This window comes from Ovis aries, chromosome 22, assembly GCF_016772045.2.
Source record: "Ovis aries strain OAR_USU_Benz2616 breed Rambouillet chromosome 22, ARS-UI_Ramb_v3.0, whole genome shotgun sequence".
In the NCBI taxonomy this organism is placed as follows: Eukaryota; Metazoa; Chordata; class Mammalia; order Artiodactyla; family Bovidae; genus Ovis; species Ovis aries.
Genome location: NC_056075.1, coordinates 20422068 through 20443032, shown reverse-complemented (window position 1 = coordinate 20443032; position 20965 = coordinate 20422068). Strand labels below are relative to the sequence as shown.

The 20965-nt window shown below is 39.5% G+C and overlaps 1 protein-coding gene across 15 annotated transcripts in view; it reads right to left on the bottom strand.

Annotated features, from left to right (window-relative positions):
- Positions 1 to 20705, bottom strand: part of ENTPD7 (ectonucleoside triphosphate diphosphohydrolase 7) — a 40153-nt gene extending 19448 nt beyond the window's left edge. For 9 of the 15 annotated variants that reach the window (XR_006057696.2, XR_006057697.2, XR_009598112.1 and 6 more), the window contains exons 1-5: positions 20638 to 20705; positions 20240 to 20342; positions 18746 to 18928; positions 3566 to 3771; positions 3168 to 3318 (exon numbers count right to left, since the gene is read on the bottom strand). Coding sequence is in view for 4 of the 15 variants with exons in the window: in XM_004020101.6 (XP_004020150.2) it covers positions 3168 to 3318; positions 3566 to 3771; positions 18746 to 18928; positions 20240 to 20247 (548 nt within the window). In the remaining 11 variants the exon portion in view is untranslated. The remainder of the gene's footprint in view (positions 1 to 3167; positions 3319 to 3565; positions 3772 to 18745; positions 18929 to 20239; positions 20343 to 20637) is intronic. The other 6 variants (XR_009598116.1, XR_009598117.1, XR_009598118.1 and 3 more) reach the window with 1 other exon arrangement.
- Positions 20706 to 20965: the final 260 nt, after the last annotated feature.

Genomic DNA, 20965 nt, shown 5'->3' with positions numbered 1-20965 from the left:
CACAGAGGGAACAAGAAGTGCTATTTTTGCCATTCTTACTGAATATGCTTCAGTAAGCATACTCAAAGACGACACCAAAGAACACCCAAATATCCAAAGGCTTGCTGGTCTGGTGATGATGTTGAAGAATGGGCAGCAACACACTCTGCTGTTTGAAATGTACATTACTGGTAGAATCTTTCTAAAGGGTGATCTGGGACTAGTATCAAAATTGTTAATGTGTTTAAACCTGTGACCTAATAACTGTATTGTAAGACAGCTATTGCATGAAAGTCATCAGACAAGAATACAAAGGAGAAAAATACTGCAGCATTACTTGTAACAGTGAAAAACTGGAAATAATCTAACTGTATGTACATCAGTAGTGACTGGCTAAGTAATTTATGGTATATTCATACAATGTTATAGCATACAGATGTTAAAAAGAAATGAGGTCAATTTCTATCTACCTGTATTGACATGAAAAGAGTTCCAGTTCCAACAGGTTAGAAAACAGTATATATAATATTATCCCAATTTATGTTAATAAACAAAACGCTCTTCATGTATTTCACAGGATAGGACGGAACACTGGTTTTCTAAAATTCAATACTGCTTCTTTATTTAAAAAAAAATGTCTATGGCAAAATGTTGACAACTGCTCAAGCTGGGTGGTAAGTAAATGGGGAGTCACACACTGTTCCCTCTACTTCTATATATATTTGAAATTTCCCATAATTAAGTTTTTTTCCTTATCACTTTACAATTTTCTTATAATATCGCTTTGTAGTTCTTTAAAGCTATTTCTATTACAAAATAAAAAGGCAGTAGAATAAATTCTATTAGTTTAGGCCTTTGGCAAAGAAATAAAACATCCTGCTAATAAATCCAAAATACCGTACAGGTGATCCACCCCCATTTTGAATATTTCTCACAAATACGAATAAGTAACAAAGTATTAATTATATAAAACAGGTTCTTCCAGGGATTGTTACACTTATGTCAACAACTATAGCTACCTTAGAGGTTTCATAAGCCCAGGATAGATCTAGGTATTATTAAAAGAGGTGATCAAAACAGAAGTTAAAGGCAAGTTCTTTACAAATTCTTAAGATAAAATAAATATTAATATTCAGAGTTCCATGATGACAAAGAACATCTTAGACAAATGGGGTGGAGCTAATGGGGTGGTTTTGTTTAAATAGAAACTTCTCTGACTGAGGAAAGGATGGGCAGTGCCAGCAGATGGGGCAATCCTCTCCTTTGCTCCACTTTGCTCACAAAATGTGGCCAAATCTTTGCCCTGTTGGTTGGCTCTGCCTTTCTGACCTCTGAGTCAGCTTTTCCTCTGGCCCGCCAACCTCCTTCCTGGTTTGTGAGACCTCAGTCCGTTCACGGAACCCATGATATGGCACCACGTGTGTCATCCACACTCTCCCAAGGGTTTGCAAAATTCTGAATGGCGGTGGTGGCGGTGGTGTTTAGTTGCTCAGTTGTATCCAATTCTTTTGCAAGCCCATGGACTGCCAGGCTCCTCTGTCTATGGGAATTCCCAGGCAAGAATACTGCAGTGGGTTGCCATATCCTCCTCCAGGGGATTTCCCCAACCCAGGAATCAAACCCACATCTCCTGCATTGGTAGGTGAGTTCTTTACCCCTGAGCCACCTGGAAAATCACCTGGGAAGAATGATGTATTACTTTTGTCAAAAACAAAAATTCTAAACTGCATGTGTAGTATGAGAACGATTTTGTAGAAGTTACATATAGATGTACAGATAGAAAGGAATAGAACAAAATGAAACAGTTTTGATAAGACAGTAGAATAATGACTTTTTTGTTTTACTTTTAAAATTTAATGATGTGAAGTTCTACATCATAAATTTCAGTTTTAAAAATAAGTAAAAACAACAAAAAAATTAAAACCAAAATGTTTGTGAAAATAAGGAGCTAGAAGGCCTTTAACGATGACAAATGGCTTCTCAACAGTAAACCAGAGAGGAAACCAGTACGTCTGCACCTGAGCAGCAGGAGAGCAATGCACTGAAAGACGCACTGGCACAGACTGTACTGTGTGGCCTGTCTGGCACAGGCTGAATGGGGCCCTATACACATGACAGAGGTTTTCACTGCTGTTGGCCAAACATACAAAATGAAGTTCTGTGCAAAGGGAACTCCTAATTATCAAGGAAAAATATTTAAGCTAATAAAAAATACTGATGACTATGAGACTGTGGACATTCCAGAAGGATGGATGCTCAAGTTAAGGGGGCTCATTCCTACCTACCCCAAGACCACAGTAAGTGTAGAGGGGTCAGGGAGGTGTCAAAGGGGAGAAATCACAAACAAGGAGGGATCAGACCTAAGTATAGCCGCTGCCTCTTCCTTTTCCTCCTCCTCTAGGATTAGGTGACAAAAATGCCAAGCTAAATTGCCAAGGTCATGTGGAAAAAACTTACCTGACAAGTGATGAAAAACCTGGTCTCAAGCCATGGAGACCGAGCTTGCAGGCAGCACCAGCTGTCACCAGGAAGCCAGGCAAAGTTACAGAGAAAACTCAAATCTTACCAGAGCCCTCCTACTAGCCCCCAGATACCCAGTCCCTCAGGTGACCTTCCTACCACCCTTGTGAAATTATGCTTCCCCTCTGGGCTTCCCTGGTGCCTCAGACAGTGAAGAATCTGCCTAGTGAAGAATTAGCCTGCAGTGCAGGAGACCCATGTTCGAACCCCAGGTCATGAAAATCCCCTGGAAAAGGAAATGGCAACTCACTCCAGTATTCTTGCCTAGGAAATCCCATGGACAGAGAAGCCTGCTGGGCTACAGTCCATGGGGTCACAAAGAGTTGGACATGACTGAGTGACTAACACTTTCACTTTCTAGGTGCTAGATAATGATCCAGTTATCACCATTACTGCTGGTCCTAACCCTTAATCAAAACTAAAAATCATTACAGCCATCTCAAATAGATATTAATCCCAAAGAAGCAAATGCCATGGACGTGTGGTAAGTGATTGTGAAATAACGGGTTGTAGGTTGGCTCTGCTCTATTTTGAGCAGGAAGTCTTTTAGTGCCACCTGCCAACTCTGTTTGATGTACCCACATCCCGCCTTCAGATTAGGAACCACAGAGAATAATGCATGAAACCGCACTTCCAACTCTCATGCCACCCACCCTCCTGTGTCTCACCTCTCGGGAAGAAGCCTCATGCCTGCCGTGCAGAGGATGTAAAGGGGGGTCTCCTTGTGCTTCCTCACAGGCACATGAGCAGCAGCAAAGCTTAGCAGAGGACGAAGGTAATCGCTGGCATGTTCTGGAGTGTCTGCCATTGCAGAGATTCCTTAAATAAGATAAAATACTTTCATTAAAGAGCAGATCACAGAGACTCAGAAGACTGATATCCCATAAGGTTCTGTCTAGGTCCTAATCATTTATTTATTTCATAACAGTAGGGCAACAATGAATCCCTCCTATTATCCAGAATCTCCAGAAGAAAAGGGTAGCTTGCTTTCTCCCTCTTCTCTTCTCTCCTCTCATTTCTGCAGCAGATAAAAGAGATCAACAATGATTTAAATTCCATTTAGTACCTGGCTTGATTTTTTTAACCACTGGTTGGCTGTTTCGGTCTCTCATCTGTTTGATGTCCAATAAGTCATGAGGATTCCCATTATGTCTTGGCCAGAAATAAACAAAAATCCGAGAGCCACTGCTGCCACAGTCCACAACAAGTCCATAATTCAGATCTGGGTCTTCAGTGTCAGTAGCTTCAAGATCTCCTACTCGAGCCAAATACCTAAGCCGGGCAGAAAGAGGAACTAGTGTTAAGCGAATAGCACCACCACTTAATTCTTCTGTTCACGAGTCTTCATTAAGTGGCTACATGTGCCAAGCACATGGGACTACACATCCTAACAAAGGAATGAAATAATATTGACCATATTTACTGATATACATGACGCAACAGCTGGTTTACACTGAAATTACATAACTAGAAGTTTGGGAGTAAACTGGCCAGGGTAGCAAATCTTTTACTAAGCATTAAAGGGTTTCTTGGAGAAGGCAATGGCACCCCACTCCAGTACTCTTGCCTGGCAAATCCCATGGATGGAGGAGCCTGGTGGGCTGCAGTCCATGGGGTTGCTAAGAGTCGGACACGACTGAGCGACTTCACTTTGACTTTTCACTTTTATGCACTGGAGAAGGAAATGGCAACCCACTCCAGTATTCTTGCCTAGAGAATCCCAGGGATGGGGGAGCCCGGTGGGCTGCCGTCTATGGGGTCGCACAGAGTTGGACATGACTGAAGCGATGCAGCAGCAGCAGCAGCAAAGGGTTTCTAGGCCTGAATAAATACTGAGCCACTAAGGGTGGTTTGCTACACACACTAGATAACTAAGGCAATCCTAATTTCATTTCTATTTATCTATACTTTCTTTATATAAACATGAAGAATATGGCAGAATGATGCCTGACAGCAGGAAGATGGAACAAGTAAAGATGCTACCATCGAAACCCCAAGGTTTGAGTCTCAGCTCTAGCACTTTCTATGCTTTGAGACCGTCAGGAAATTACTTAACTTCTCTCAGGTAATTTCCTCATCTGGGAAATCAGGGTAGTTGGGAGTCTCTACCCTCAGAGAGGCAATGGGTATTAAGCAGTCCGCAGCTGCAGTGCTAACAGATAGGTGCTGTGCCACTATCCCTGCTCTTACGGTTACATGGTAAGGCTAGGGAGAACTAGCAGAAGATGCTCTGGGGGAAAGGGCTGAAAAGTTCAGAAAGAAAAGAAGGCTAAAAGCTGGTAAAATCCTTCTTCTGAGTGGTGAGACTTCAATAAATATTAAAGTTAAAAAATTAAATAAATATTAAAGTTTCCTCAGAGTGTGAGGGCCTGAAAAGTACAAACATCACTGATGACTTCTTTCAAAGGTTTCATCTGAAGAGGAGACCAGCGAGAATGGCTTTTAGCTCATTATTCAAATAAAGGAGAGCTCTTTCTTGGTGCTATTATACAATGCATGGTAGGCAGACTAAAATTTTGTCTTCTAGATTCTTTGAAATTTGAATAAATATTACTATAGATTGAGCTAATAATTGAATGAATACCTTGAAAGGAATACTGTGAATTTTTCCAAGTAATACCGCCCCCTCCCCCAGAACAATCTTGTTTGTGTTTGCTGGTGATTTCACATTGCTACACAAAGTTCCTTATTTTGGACAGAAAGCAAACTTGATGAAAAGAAGACCATATAGAAACAGTTCTAAAATCAAAAAGTAGGGCTGAGTACCTTTCCTATTCTAAAACACAAAATGCATTTTTTAAAAAAAGAGAGGAACATACATTTGAGCTTGTGTGCTAGGTTGCTTCAGCTGTGTCTGACTCCATAGGGTCACAAAGAGTCGGACATGACTGAAGCAACTTAGCACAAATGCACATAACCCTGTAAATTACTGCATCGGATAGGGTCAAGGAGATGAGATAGGATAGGATAGGATAGGATATGAGAGTTGTGGTAAGTGAAGCAGATGGTAAAAATCTGTTTCACACTAGAAAGTTTACAGTCTAAAAGATTCCGTTCCACCACAAACTTGCCCATTCTAATCAAATTACTGGGCTGCAATGGGCTCACAATCCACCAAACAACTCTTAACAGGTCACTTCTATCACAGAAAAGTTAGGCAGACATCTGGGTGCCACAGACAGAAAAGAAACAGGCAAGATAATCCATGCCCGAAATGACTTTTCATTTCTCATCAGCAATTCTACTTCACAGATCTTTATCTGCTTTCCATCTCTGAAAACCACTCTTTCTATCTCTCTTTGACAAGATTCTGTATCCTGTCCCCTCCTACTTAATGAATAACTTTTCCCAGTACATTGGTTCTCAAAATTTGTGGGCTCAGGACTCCTTTTTACAGTCTTAAAATTAGTGAACTCCAAACAGCTTTTGTATACATGGATTACATCCATCTACATTTACCATGTTAGAAAATAGAACATTTAAAATATTTATTAATTTAGACACAATAGTAAATTCAATACATATTAACCAATTTTATGAAAAATAACTATTTTCTAAAACAAAGAAGTTAGGAGTGTGGTGGTGTTTTAGAGTTTTGCAAATCTCTTCAGTGTCTGAATTAATAGAAGATAGCTAGATTCTCATATTTACTTCAGTACTCAACCTGTTATAATAAGTTGTTTTGACCGAAGCATGTGAAGAACGACAGAGGATGAGATGGTTGGATGGCATCACCAACTTGATGGACATGAGTTTGAACAAGCTCCAGGAATTGGTGATGAACAGGGAAGCCTGGCATGCTGCAGTCCATGGGGTTGCAAAGAGTCGGACATGACTGAGCGAATGAACTGAGCTGATGGATATGAGGAAAATCAAGCTTCACATAAATGTTGCTTGAAACGGGAATAGTACTTCAACAGCCTTTTTAGATTACTGTGGATATTCTCCTTTGACACTACATTGAAAGTTGACAAGTGGAGTTTCTTACAGGTTGGTGGCAATGTGGAATCTAAACTCTGAGAACTATTCACACTGTTACATTAAAATGCACTGGTCTCCAGCAATCCCACTGCTGGGCATACACACCGAGGAAACCAGAATTGAAAGAGACACATGTACCCCAATGTTCATTGCAGCACTGTTTATAATAGCCAGGACATGGAAACAACCTAGATGTCCATCAGCAGATGAATGGATAAGAAAGCTGTGGTACATATACACAATGGAGTATTACTCAGCTGTTAAAAAGAATTCATTTGAATCAGTTCTGATGAGATGGATGAAACTGGAGCCGATTATACAGAGTGAAGTAAGCCAGAAAGAAAAACACCAATACAGTATACTAACACATATATATGGAATTTAGGAAGATGGCAATGACGACCCTGTATGCAAGACAGGAAAAAAGACACAGATGTGTATAACGGACTTTTGGACTCAGAGGGAGAGGGAGAGGGTGGGATGATTTGGGAGAATGACATTCTAACATGTATACTATCATGTGAATTGAATCGCCAGTCTATGTCTGACGCAGGATGCAGCATGCTTGGGGCTGGTGCATGGGGATGACCCAGAAAGTTGTTATGGGGAGGGAGGTGGGAGGGGGGTTCATGTTTGGGAATGCATGTAAGAATTAAAGATTTTAAAATTTAAAAAATAAAAAACTAAAATTAAAAAAAATTTAAAAAAAAATTAAAAAATTAAATAAAATGCACTGGTCTATCTTTCACTTTAAATTGCTTTTATTCACACATGATGTTGTCACATCATATACTGAAAACTACTGGTTCATTGAGCTATGCAAATCTTAACACTGACATATTTCATTCTACCAAAAACCACATACTTTCATTAATATCACTACGAATTTTATAAAAAAAGTCTTTGAAGTATTGGGAAGCAAAACTTCTGAGATATTGGGAAGCACACTCACAGTGGCAGAAACAAATATCCCAAACTTCTACTTTTCACTTAGAAGTTCAAATTTTATCATTGGCAATAAATACTGATAGTAATTTTCTGTGAAGTGATAGGTTTTTACTTCATTCATTTTCAAGCAAATGTCTTACGAAATACATAGTTGTTCTGACAGTTATTCTTTCAAGTGAAAAATAGTATGATAAAAGCAGGGCTGTATTCAGCTCACAACTCAAACAACTGCCTAAGTGCTTTTCCTTGAGACAACCTGCGTATATAGCAAAGTGCTTAATGCATATTTCCCATTTTGTCACACAGAACATTAAAATGATATTCTTAAGTGGAACTTGACTTTCCTTCCCATTGCAACTGTGCAACAGTGAAGACACCATAATTACTGCTTTAATTTGGCGCTCTATCTTGATTTGTGCTAAAGCACTAGCAGTTTTACCCAACATTGCTTTTGTATCATCAGTGTAAATGTCAACTCAGTGAAAAAAACAAATACTATCACCACAGCAAAAGGTAGAAGCAACTTAGATGTCCATGACAGATGAATAAACAACATGTGTTATATACATACAATGGAATAGGATTCAGCCTTAAAAAAAAAAGGATATCCTGTCATGTGCTACAACATGGGTGAACCTTGAGGACATCAGGCTAAGTGAAATATGTCAGTCACAAAAGACAAACACTATATAATTCCACTTATGAAAATATGAAAAATAAGCAAATTCACAGAATCAGAAAATAGAACAGTGGTTACCAGGGGCTGGGGGTAGGGAAAAAATTAGGATTGTTGTCTAATGAGAATGGAGTTTCAGATTTGCAAGATGAAGAAGTTCTGGAGATTGGCTGCATAACAATGTGAAGATACTTAACACTTAAAAACAATTAAGATGATAAATTGTGTTATGAATTTTTTAAACACAAAATGTGTTAGTATTTTTATTGAAATAGTTTTGGCCTTACAGATCCCCTAAAAGGGTCTCAGAGACTTCCAAGGGTTACTTTGAGAGCTGCTACTTGAACACAATCTTGTTTCTAACAAACATCTGTCTGTTTTTCTTCCTATTCCTTCCCCTTTCCCTTCTTTGACATGGTTTTCCAGTTCTTAAGAAGCCTCCAATCAACAATGCCGATGCTTGTAATATTCACAATGACCTGGAGTGTCGTTATTCTCTTTAAGCAGTTTGCTTGTATTTCAGGCTGAGCCCTAAGATTTCTTTCGTATTTGTTTGCTCCACCTCTCCATTTAGCTTCTCAGTTTCTCAAGAGTGAGTACATTAACTGCATGCCCCAATACAGTCCGAACGGTCCTCACATTTCTCCAATATGTATCAATCAATACTGACTGGGTTGGGCCTAGAGCTCACAATATGAAGCTGCTGGTCTGTTAATAATTCACCTAAGTCTTTGTATAGCTATACTCAAAATCAGTTGGTCTCTTTCTTAGAGAATTTCAGTGGCTTTCCAAAGCATCCTGTCATCCTCTTTGGTTCCTGTCACAATAAGAAACCTTAAAACTCTAATTTGGGTACAACTCAACTTTGCTTTCTTTTCTCTTAAAGTTGCCATGTGTGCATTGGCAGAAAAAAGTCAGCTGACACTACAATACAAGAAAGAAAGATAGTTTAATTAGGTCCCATTTGTTTATTTTTGCTTTTATTTCCAATATTCTGGGAGGTGGGTCACAGAGGATCCTGCTGTGACGTATGTCAGAGAGTGTTTTGCCTATGTTCTCCTCTAGGAGTTTTATAGTTTCTGGTCTTACATTTAGATCTTTAATCCATTTTGAGTTTATTTTTGTGTATGGTGTTAGAAAGTGTTCCAGTTTCATTCTTTTACAAGTGGTTGACCAGTTTTCCCAGCACCACTTGTTAAAGAGATTGTCTTTAATCCATTGTATATTCTTGCCTCCTTTGTCGAAGATAAGGTGTCCATAGGTGCGTGGATTTATCTCTGGGCTTTCTATTTTGTTCCATTGATTTATATTTCTGTCTTTGTGCCAGTACCATACTGTCTTGATGACTGTGGCTTTGTAGTAGAGCCTGAAGTCAGGCAGGTTGATTCTTCCAGTTCCATTCTTCTTTCTCAAGATTGCTTTGGCTATTCGAGGTTTTTTGTATTTCCATACAAATTGTGAAATTATTTGTTCTAGCTCTGTGAAAAATACTGCCGGTAGCTTGATAGGGATTGCATTGAATCTATAAATTGCTTTGGATAGTATACTCATTTTTACTATATTGATTCTTCCAATCCATGAACATGGTGTATTTCTCCATCTATTAGTGTCTTCTTTGATTTCTTTCACCAGTGTTTTATAGTTGTCTATATATAGGTCTTTAGTTTCTTTAGGTAGATATATTCTTAAGTATTTTATTCTTTTTGTTGCAATGGTGAATGGAATTGTTTCCTTAATTTCTCTTTCTATTTTCTCATTATTAGTGTATAGGAATGCAAGGATTTCTGTGTGTTGATTTTATATCCTGCAATTTTACTATATACCTAATTAAACTTAAAAGCTTCTGCACAACAAAGGAAACTATAAGCAAGGTGAAAAGACAGTCTTCAGAATGGGAGAAAATAATAGCAAATGAAGCAACTGACAAACAACTAATCTCAAAAATATACAAGCAACTCCTGCAGCTCAATTCCAGAAAAATAAACGACCCAATCAAAAAATGGGCCAAAGAACTAAATAGACATTTCTCCAAAGAAGACATACAGATGGCTAACAAACACATGAAAAGATGCTCAATATCAGTCATTATCAGAGAAATACAAATCAAAACCACAGTGAGGTACCATTTCACGGCAGTCAGAATGGCTGCGATCCAAAAGCCTACAAGTAATAAATCCTGGAGAGGGTATGGAGAAAAGGGAACCCTCTTACACTGTTGGTGGGAATGCAAACTAGTACAGCCACTTTGGAGAACAGTGTGGAGATTCCTTCAAAAACTGGAACTAGAACTGCCTTATGACCCAGCAATCCCACTGCTGGGCATACACACTGAGGAAACCAGAAGTGAAAGAGACACGTGTACCCCAATGTTCATTGCAGCACTGTTTATAATAGCCAGGACATGGAAGCAACCTAGATGTCCATCAGCAGATGAATGGATAAGAAAGCTGTGGTATATATACACAATGGAGTATTACTCAGCCATTAAAAAGAATACATTTGAATCAGTTCTAATGAGGTGGATGAAACTGGAGCCTATTATATAGAGTGAAGTAAGCCAGAAAGAAAAATACCAATACAGTATACTAACGCATATATATGGAATTTAGAAAGATGGTAATGATAACCCTGTATGCGAGACAGCAAAAGAGACACAGATGTATATAACAGTCTTTTGGACTCTGTGGGAGAGGGAGAGGGTGGGATGATTTGGGAGAATGGCATTGAAACATGTATAATATCATATATGAAACGAATCGCCAGTCCAGGTTTGATGCATGATACTGGATGTTTGGAGCTGGTGCACTGAGACGATTCAGAGGGATGGTACAGGGAGGGAGGAGGGAGGGGGGGTTCAGGATGGGGAACACGTGTATACCTGTGGCAGATTCATGTTGATGTATGGCAAAACCAACACAATATTGTAAGTAATTAACCTCCAATTAAAATAAATAAATTTATATTTAAAAAAAAGAAAGAAAGATAGGGCCAGAGGGCATTTATGTTATACTTTCCACTTGAATCTCTAATCAGTAGCTGCAGGCTGCAGAAGTCTCTGTGTTTCTCATCTTCCATACAGATGAGTAACTGAAGAAAAATTCTTCCCTTTGGCTTGAAGTAATAGTATCATCTTTTTCTGGAATTCTGACCTCTTATGACCTATTCAGACTTCTTAGAAGCCCTTCCTCATCTAGGCTCCTAACAAAGATGCATCACTGGTCCTTTCTTGGATAGTTTCATTTCTGATTTGCAATCCTAGACTTAGCCATCATGATTAATTACTTGCATTGCTGAATCCTCCTGCTTTGCTGACACTGCACTAAGTCAATCCCTAAAAAGGACTTAAAGCCCAAGAGAAAAACTCCAGAAGCTTTGGAATCCCTCATACCCACTGTTCCAGGAGACATCCAATTTACCATCACATGCACTTACCCCTGCCTCAAACCCACAAATCCCTTCTATATGAGAAGCATGATTTCCCTCCAGTCACTGCTGAGTCAGTGAAAAGAAAGATACCCACATATACATCACCCAAGGTAGAACTGGAAGACAATTGGCTTTTCGCTGCCATTATCCTCAAAACATTAACAGCATTAGAGCAATAACTGACCAAGCCATTAGTGTACAAAATCAACACATTATACCACTTCTAGAGTTCGAAAAGAACTCAGTAACATGCCAAAAGTCCACTAAAGTGGCCCCCATTAGCATGGAGCTACCACCTCTTTGATGAACTGTCATCATCCCAACTCTGTTCAAGGCTCAAAACCAAATATAATGACATTATAGCCAAAGTAGCTGTGCATGACTGATGATAGTACTACATGCCCAGAAAAGCATCTTATAAGGTTACTACTTCCTAACAAGATTAATCAGAGCAGTCAGAAACATTTATAATTTAAAGCTCTGCTTATAAACACTATGAACACCATTAAGGACAAGCAAATGAATAAATGCAAAAAAATGTCTTCCATTTCACCAGCAAAATCTCTGAATTGCTCCACTATACATTAGAACCCTTAACTTCATCTGTATATTTGTTTATCATTTTTATTCTAACCATAACTCATGGCTCCTTTTCACTTGCTTTAAACAGAATTAAAACTCCTAAAGAAGGCCACTATTGAGCCAATCACTGACACAGAAGCTCTCACTCAGTTATTCCCAGGTAGCAAAGGAAGATGAAGGCACCTTTCAGTAGCTACCAAAGGCATTCTTCAGAACAATAAGCCAGACAAAGTTTTTGTTGGTGGTGATGCTTAGTTGTTAAGTCATGTCCAACTCTTTTATGACTCTATGGACTGTAGCCTGCCAGGCTCCTCTGTCCATGGGGTTCTCCTGGCAAGAATACTGGAGTGGATTGCCATTTCCTTCTACAGGGGATCTTCCCAACCCAGGGATTGAACCTGGGTCTCCTGCTTGGCAGGCAGATTCTTTAGTCACCTGGGAAGCCCTACCAAAAAGTGAACATCATCCAACATTAAGGTGAAAAAGAAATGTACTGAATACAACAGTTCACTGTTTGTCTTGCACAATATACATGTATACATGCTAAAAAGAATCCCTTAAACTAAAAATTAGTAATATAGTTTAACAATTTACCAGCATCCAGGGCTAGCACATTCCAGAACTTTCTGACCTGGAGGAAATATTTCCCATCTGAACTGTCTGATAGGATAGCTACTAGCCACACATGGCCAATGAAACCTAAAATGTGACAAGCGCAAAGAGGGAACTGTGCAGACAGCATTTGTTAAGTAAGTGAATAAATGAATGAATAAATGGGTGAACAATACAAAGTAAGTCTGATGAAGTTGTTGGAGCACATAGTATATGGCACATGCTAGATAAACAGTTGACTAAAACACATCTAACAAAAAATATTCTTAAAGATAGCTTTGCTGTGCATGTCAGGGGAGGACAAAGGGTATATGAGAAATCTCTGCAATTCTGCTCAATTTAGCTGTGAACCTAAAACTGGTCTAAAAAATAAAGTTTATTTTAGGAGCATAAATCAAAAAATGGTTCTGGATTCAAACCTTACTGACATTCATCAATCTCTAAATTTACCTTTTTCTAAATTCTAGTTCTCAGGTAAACCTGCTTTCTCCTTCAGTAGCAATGTGAATACATGTTTATATAACAATTCTTTGGTTTTGATATTGAGGGAAAACCCCCATTCATGCTTCTAAAATTTGGGGCCATATCATCACCAAAGTGATATGATAGGTTCCACCAATGACTGAAAAAATTCAAATTAAAATACAGTTTTCAATACAATTTGAAAAAATTCAAACTAAAATATTTTTCACAATTTAAATCAGAAAAAAATGATTATTAAATGTATGTGATATAAAAATCACAACTACAAGTCCTTGTCCTAATTTTTTATAAGGTATTGAACTTAGTGATGGGTATTTCCCTCAATTCCTAGTTATTTGCTTAATCATTTTATCATCAGCTAATGCTCACTGGTACCTAACAGTAACAGCCACCACAAAAAACAAATTCTGGAAGAAAAATTTTAAATGGAGTTAGTGCTGCCCCTTACCTTCATTTACCTTCATTGTATATTTGCAGGGCAGAAAACAGAGAACAGAAAAAAATCAAGATTATTTCAAATAATACTAATAAGCCTAACATCTGCAGTGCACACCAGGCAGTCCTAGATGCTTTTCTTTTTTAATCCAAATGACAAGGCAAGCATTTTTTACCTCTACTTTATAAAGAAATGAGATACCAGAGTACAACACCTGTCTAAGATCACTCAACTAGAAAATGATGGGCTGATTAACTCTAAAATCAACCCTCTTTTCCTATACCACAATGCCATGTTCCCAGATAAATATAACTGAACTGTAGAACAGTGCTTCCCAACTTAGGCTGTATATTAGAATCTCCTTGAGAAAAGGTCCAGTTATTTGTATTTTTTAAAGGTCCCCAAATGATTCAGGGGCTTCCCTGTTGGCTCAGATGGTAAAGAATCCACCAGCAATGAAGGAGACTGGGTTCAGTCCGTAGGTTGGGAAGATCCCCTGGAGAAGGAAATGGCTACCCACTCCAGTATTCTTGCCTGGTGAATTCCATGGACAGAGGAGCCTGGTGGTCTACGGTCCATGTGGTCAAAAAGAGTGGGACATGGCTGAGTGACTAACACGCTTTTCTCATAGAATTGAATACTACTATAGAAATGGTCTGTAGAAAATCTGAGTTATTGAGTCTACTTTTAATAAACTTCCTCTCTCCTGCCTACTGTCAAGATATCAGCATATTATTAATTACTGCCATCAGTGTGTCCACATCTAATGACCACCATACCCTTCCCACTACCACCATTCTAACTGGCTATTACCTGCTATGTCTGAGACAAGAGAGAACCACACTAATTAAAACAGTATGTACATGTACACAGTAGTATATTTTAAATGGATAACCAAAAAGGACCCACTGTATAGGACAGAAAACTCTGCTCCATAATATACAACAACCTAAATGGAAAAATAATTTGAAAAGAATAGATGCATGTATATGTATAATTGAATGACTTTACTGTACACCTGAAACTAACACAATATTGTTAATCAACTACACTCTAAAAATAAAAACTTAAAAAAACAAAAATACAGTTTGTAGGACAAAAGCAAAGAGGCTCTATTTGAGAGTCTAACTTATCACTACAGTACACAAGCTCCTAGTACATGAATTTAGTGACATCAAATATGGTTACTCATAAGCCTCTTCTGGTTAATTTCTGCTTTTTAATTTTATTCCTGATTCTTGACTATGTACAGTCCCTGATTCTTTGTTCCTGATTCTACACAGTTAAACTATTATCTCATTGGGAAACAATTATTCCTTCACATCTGCCTTCCTACCTAGATTACAAACTCCTTGAGTTCAGGGGCCACGTTTTATTCACCTTTGTACTCTAGCGTCTAGCTCAGTGTCTCACATACTGCAAGCTCTCAACAGATGTTTGTTTCCTAAATGTCTCATATAGGCAGCCATGAGTGAAGTTTGAGGACACGTGGTAATTTGCGGCCATATGCAAACAACCTTTCAATGAAGAACAAGGAGCTTTAAGGCTATACGGCTACTGGCTGCTTAGCCAGAGCATTACAGGGTGTAAAGATTTTGTCAGGGGTGTGAGGATTTTGTTAAGTCACTACACAAGCACAGTCTGAGTGTTCCTTAGTTCTGGGGCTAACTTATTTCAGTTAATTCAGCACAAGTATTTTATTGAATCTGGCCACCTGAGTTTAGTAGTAGATGAGAACTATCAGATCACTCTACCTCCAATGAGTCCGTCATTGGGAAATACATTTTCTTCTCTCCATCATCTCTCTATTGGAGTATTCCAATTTATTCTCCATAATGCCACCAAAGTGGCCTTTTCTTAAAAAGCAGTTCTGATCACATCACTCTTCAAAGTTTTTCAAAGTCTCCCCTCTACCCTTAGGATAATGTCTAAACTCCCTAAATGGAGAAGGCAGTGACACCACACTCCAGTACTCTTGCCTGGAAAATCCCATGGGCAGAGGAGCCTGGTAGGCTGCAGTCTATGGGGTTGCTAATCGTCAGACACGACTGAGCAACTTCACTTTCACTTTTCACTTTCATGCATTGAGAAGGAAATGGCAACCCACTCCAGTGTTCTTGCCTGGAGAATCCCAGGGACGGGGGAGCCTGGTGGGCTGCCGTCTATGGGGTCTCACAGAGTCGGACATGACTGAAGTGACTTAGCAGTAGCATCAAACCCCCTGAAATAGCTTAACAGGCCCAGTCTGATCTGTCCCTCTAACTGTACAGATCACCACTCACTGCCTAGTAGTCCTTACTCTAGCCATATTATCCTACAAATAAGTCCATAATTAGACCATGCCATGTTCCAATGAGAAACTCTGCTCAAATATGTCGAGAAAATCTCAATAAGCATTTAAAACACTCAAATTATGGACTGAGTTTTCTAAAGCTAACAGGATTCTCAAGACCAATTGTTAATAACTCTGTCATCGATCTAAAGAAGTGTTTCCTCTTTGAAAAGGAAGAAAGAAAAATACAAAACAATACTGTTACTGGAGGGAGAAAGTTGAAAACAAACTTCTTGAAAAAAAGCACCAAGGTCTCCATGCCATAGTTCCTATCACTCAGCACATAGTGGCCAGTCAATAAATGTTTGTTGAAAGTTTTAATGAATGAATGACCAAAGTGAATAGGAAATGAGAAATTCTGGGGACAGAACAACCCAGAAATATTAAGGGGAGGATGCATGTGTTCCAATTCTGACCAAAAAAAAGACTCACGGAAAGAGTTGCTGGAGGTTTCCAGGAAGGGTCTTCACTCTTTTAAGAGAGCATGGAAAGACCTGTTTCTCTCCTACAGGACACGAGTGAGAATGGAGGCAGCCCTGGCTGCTATTGCACAACGACTTAGTACACGCTGACGAAATGGGCAACTGAGACACAAGACTCCCATCCTGAGAGCCAATGCTGAACTTGTGGTCCTTCCACCCCTGGACTTCTCATTCTGTGAGCCAATAAACATTCTTATTATGTAAGTCCGTCCTACTATTACTTGTAGCCCAAAGCCTCCTAATTGATACCTCTGGGAAGCCGTAAGGAGAAAATCATGTTGCAGATGATGAACGCAACATATTACCACTTCATTCTGTAACCTAACCAGAAACTAATCTTTAAAAAATAGCAAAACTCGGATTTTCCTGATAGTCCAGTGGCTTAGATTCTGCACCCCAATGCAGGGGAGCAGGGTTCAATCCCTGGTCAGGGAACTGGATCCCACATGCTGAAATTAAGACCCAGTGTAGCTGAATAGAATAAAATAAATTTAAAAAATAAAAAAAGCAAAATAACTGTTTTAAAGGAATATAGATCTTCTATGCACTGGTAAGCTATATCAAATAAAAGCTATATTAAATAATTCCAAATGTATTTTCTGTGAAAAAAGGTATTCAGCTCTCATGGAACTAACAATAGGTTAGACTCACAGAAGAAAATACTAATGAATTGGAAGGCACAGCAATATAAAATATCCAGAAAAATACAGAGAGAGAAAAAGACTGGGAGAAAAAAAAAAGTGAGCAGAACATAAGTGGGTATGACTCAACATATGTCACTGGAGATACCAAAGGAAAAGTGGGAGAGTATAGAAAAATATTTGAAGAAATAATATTAACATTTCCCAAATTTGTTTAAAAATTATAAATCCATAGTCCCAAGAATAAAGAAATCACAAACATAAGAATCATGAAGAAAACTACACCAAAGCCCATTACAATCAAATTGTTCAAAACCAGTGATAAAGAGAAAACCTTAAAAGCAGCCAGAGGAAGACACAATACGTAGAGAGAACAAAGAAAAAAATGACAACAGAGCTCTCCTGAGACAAGCCAGAAGACAGTGACGCATCATCTGTAAAGTAAAGAAAGAGAAAAAAAAAAGATCAACCTAGACTTCCATACTCGGTGGACATTTCTTTTAAATGGAAAGCAAAATAAAGACTTTTCCAGTCCTATAAAAGTTGAAACAATCCGCCAACCACAGATTCATACTACTAGAAATGTTAAAGGAAGACCATTAGGCAAAAGGAAAATGATACGTGGAAATATGAAATCTACACAAAGGCACGAAGAGGCCCAGAAATGGTAAATATACAACCTTTTTTTTTTCTTATTTTTAAAAACCTCTTTAAAAATTAATTGAATGCTTAAGGCAAAAATAATAATGTATGGTAGAGCCTATAACATATGTAGAAGAAGTAAGAAGTAACACAACAATAGCACCAAGGTCAAGGATAAAGGGAAGAATGAAAAGGGGGGGTAAAGAGGAAAGACAAACTAAGAACAGATGTGACAAGCAGAAAACAAATAGCAAGACAGATCAAACCCTGAAGATAATTGATTAATGGAAAAACCTGAACAGCCCACATAAAAGGCACACATTGTCAGACTGGGTAAAAAGACTCACCTAAACTCTGTCTACCAGAAGCACACTTGAAACACAAAGAAACTTAAAGGCTAAAACTAAAAGAATGGAAAAACATCTATCATGCTAACACTAATCACAAGAAAGCTGAAACTGCCACAGAAATACCAGGCTAGTAGATTTCAGAGCAAAGAATACAATCAAAGATAAAGAGTCATTTAACAACCATAAAAGGGTCAATTCATCAAGAGTAGGTAACAATTGTAAACATTTATGCACCCAGTAAGTCAGCCCACCCAAACAAGGAAAGAGAAACATGCCTTTCATGGTTGAAAGGTAGCATTAGCATTTCTCAATCAGAACTGAACATTGCCAAAATAGGAATTAAGATCTTTTTAATGTAGTAAGTGGCATGCAGTTTTAACTAAAAGTGCAGTATTCCTCAGTATTCCCCAAAAGAGTCAAAGGTAGCTGTTGTTCAGTCGCCAAATTGTGTCCAACTCTTTGTGACCCCATGGACTGCAGCACCCCAGGCTTCTCTGTCTTTCTCTATCTCCTGGAGTTCACTCAAATTCGTGTCCATTGAGTCAGTAATGCTATCTAACCATCTCATCCTAAGGTAGCAGTAAGTTAAACAGCTTATCAAAATATTTATGACTTTACTGCCAAAGCTGGTCAAAGCAATGTAAAGCTGACTCACCTTTCATATTGCCTATCTCGTGGTGATGAAGCACCCCAATGTCGAAAGTCCATGATTAACATAAGTAAAAGGAGACAGGATATGAAGAAGAGTCCTAGAAATGCCACCCGCTGCCGGGGAAATGGGCTCACTGTGGGCACAGTGAAGTACCAGGAGGCTGGGCAGAGGAAGGAAAAACTGATCCTGAAATAAGACAAACATTAGTAAGAAAAGTTTCTACAACTGAGTGCTAAAAATGGTTTTAAAACTAGATTAAAGCCCTTCCTAATAAAGACAAAAACTTTATGCCACCAGAAGTCTAAATGTTCATTTAGTCTCAAAGTTTAGAAAAGGACCTATATGGTTCATGGAGCTTTTACTATATAAACTAAAAAAGCCTTCTCTGCTCTTTTTCCAGAGTCTGCACTTCGGGGTGAAATTCAAAGAACCAACTTCATGTTAATGAAAAGATCACCAGTCTCCCTGTGGAAACTCATATAACATTGAAAAATCAGAGCACTTGCAACAGTCCCACCAAGAATACTGTCAAAAAAAACAAAAGAGACAGAAAATTTATTAACTGAGTTTTAAAACTATTTTAATGGGTAACATATACACACAGGAAAAAAAAAATCAGTTTAAAGGATATATAGTGGAGATTGAGTCTTGCGCCTTAACCCCTCATTTCCCTCTCAGAGGCAACCACTATTACCCAGGGATATTCTGTGTGTGTGTGTGTATGTCACTCAGTGTTTGTGCGTATGTGTGTCTTTCATTCAGTCATGTCTGACTCTTTGCAATCCTACTGTTACCCAGGGACATTCTATGTGTGTGTGTGTCACTCACTCAAGTCGTGTCTGACTCTTTGCAATCTCATGGACTTTATGCATACACAAGAAAAATACATACCATCAAGGTAATATATCTGTGTATGTGTGTCTGTGTGTATGTATCTCCACTCCTTTGGTTTTACACTGGTAGGTATACTGTCCTGCATCTTTCTCCATTTATCCTATTTGACAACTGTCTCATTTGGTACAAGTTGACCCACATATCCACATAAATCTTCTCTGAAACCTTCAGAGTATTATAATGTATGAATAAGTGTATTCAACTGTGAAGTTCACTTTTCATACTAATTCAAAAGGACCTCAGTCTGTTTTCAAAGTTCATTACAAAACAAAAAAATTTTTTTGTTTGTGTTTTTGTTTAACTTCCTCAAGGGGCACCTAGCCTCACTTAAATGGAAATCTGAAAGAACATTACAACCTAGTAGCACTTATTAGAACAGAGCAAGCACTCACTCAATCACCCCTGGGACACGGCTGAAAAGTATTGCGGTATCCGCCTTCAAAAGAATGCAACCCTGATCTTCTTTGCATCCATTTGACCAGGCTGCAAAGTCCACATGCAGCATTAGAGTAAACCTCACTTGTAACAATCTCCCAAGGCCTCTCAACCTGCCTGCCAGCCCCCAACTGAGCTTCCAGCAGAGGATAAAGTGTGCAGTCTTACCTAGCCATGGGTTCCCTTCAGTGGTCTCAATGCCTGTCACCTCCTTTTCCTTTTGCCTTGAAAAGGTAGTCTCCTCGTCCTCGGCATCTCCTAAGTCTGCAGCCTGGAAAGAGTTGGTTGGGTTTCAGGTTCATCTCCAGCAGTGCCCACGAAACTATACCCCCATTCCCCCTCACGAGAAGCCATGGCGCCCACCCACTCCCCGGGCTCCCACTCCAGATGCGTTTGCTCTCGTTCCTGGGGCTCAGTGGACCCTACCCCGGCTCCCTGGGAGCCGGGTGTTCTAGAGGGCCGGCGACGTCCTCGAGGAACCAGCCGTCCCCAGGTGGCGGGGATGCGAGTTCTTCTTTCCCTGGACACCCCTTCGGGCCGCACAGCGTTCCCATGCTCACACTCACCGGTCGAACGGCCAGCCGGCTCCCTCAGCACCGTTCTTCTAGGTCCAGTAGCGCTCCAAGCAGCTTCTAACCGAGCAGGAAGGAGGCCCGGGCAGCCGGCGGCGCCACGTCCCCAAGGAAACCGCAGAGAGCCAATGACTGACAGGGGACCCGCGGAGAGGGATCCGCCCTCCTGAGCGAAGGGCAAACCAGCTCCGTCGTCCGCACGTCGGTCCGCCAGGGTGGCCAATCCCCTAGAGCGCTCGGCCTTAATGCCCGCCCCGGGGTTTCCTGCGCGTCCAATCCAGAAGTGTGTCGTATGTGGCTCCGCCTGGATGGGCCGGCAGGG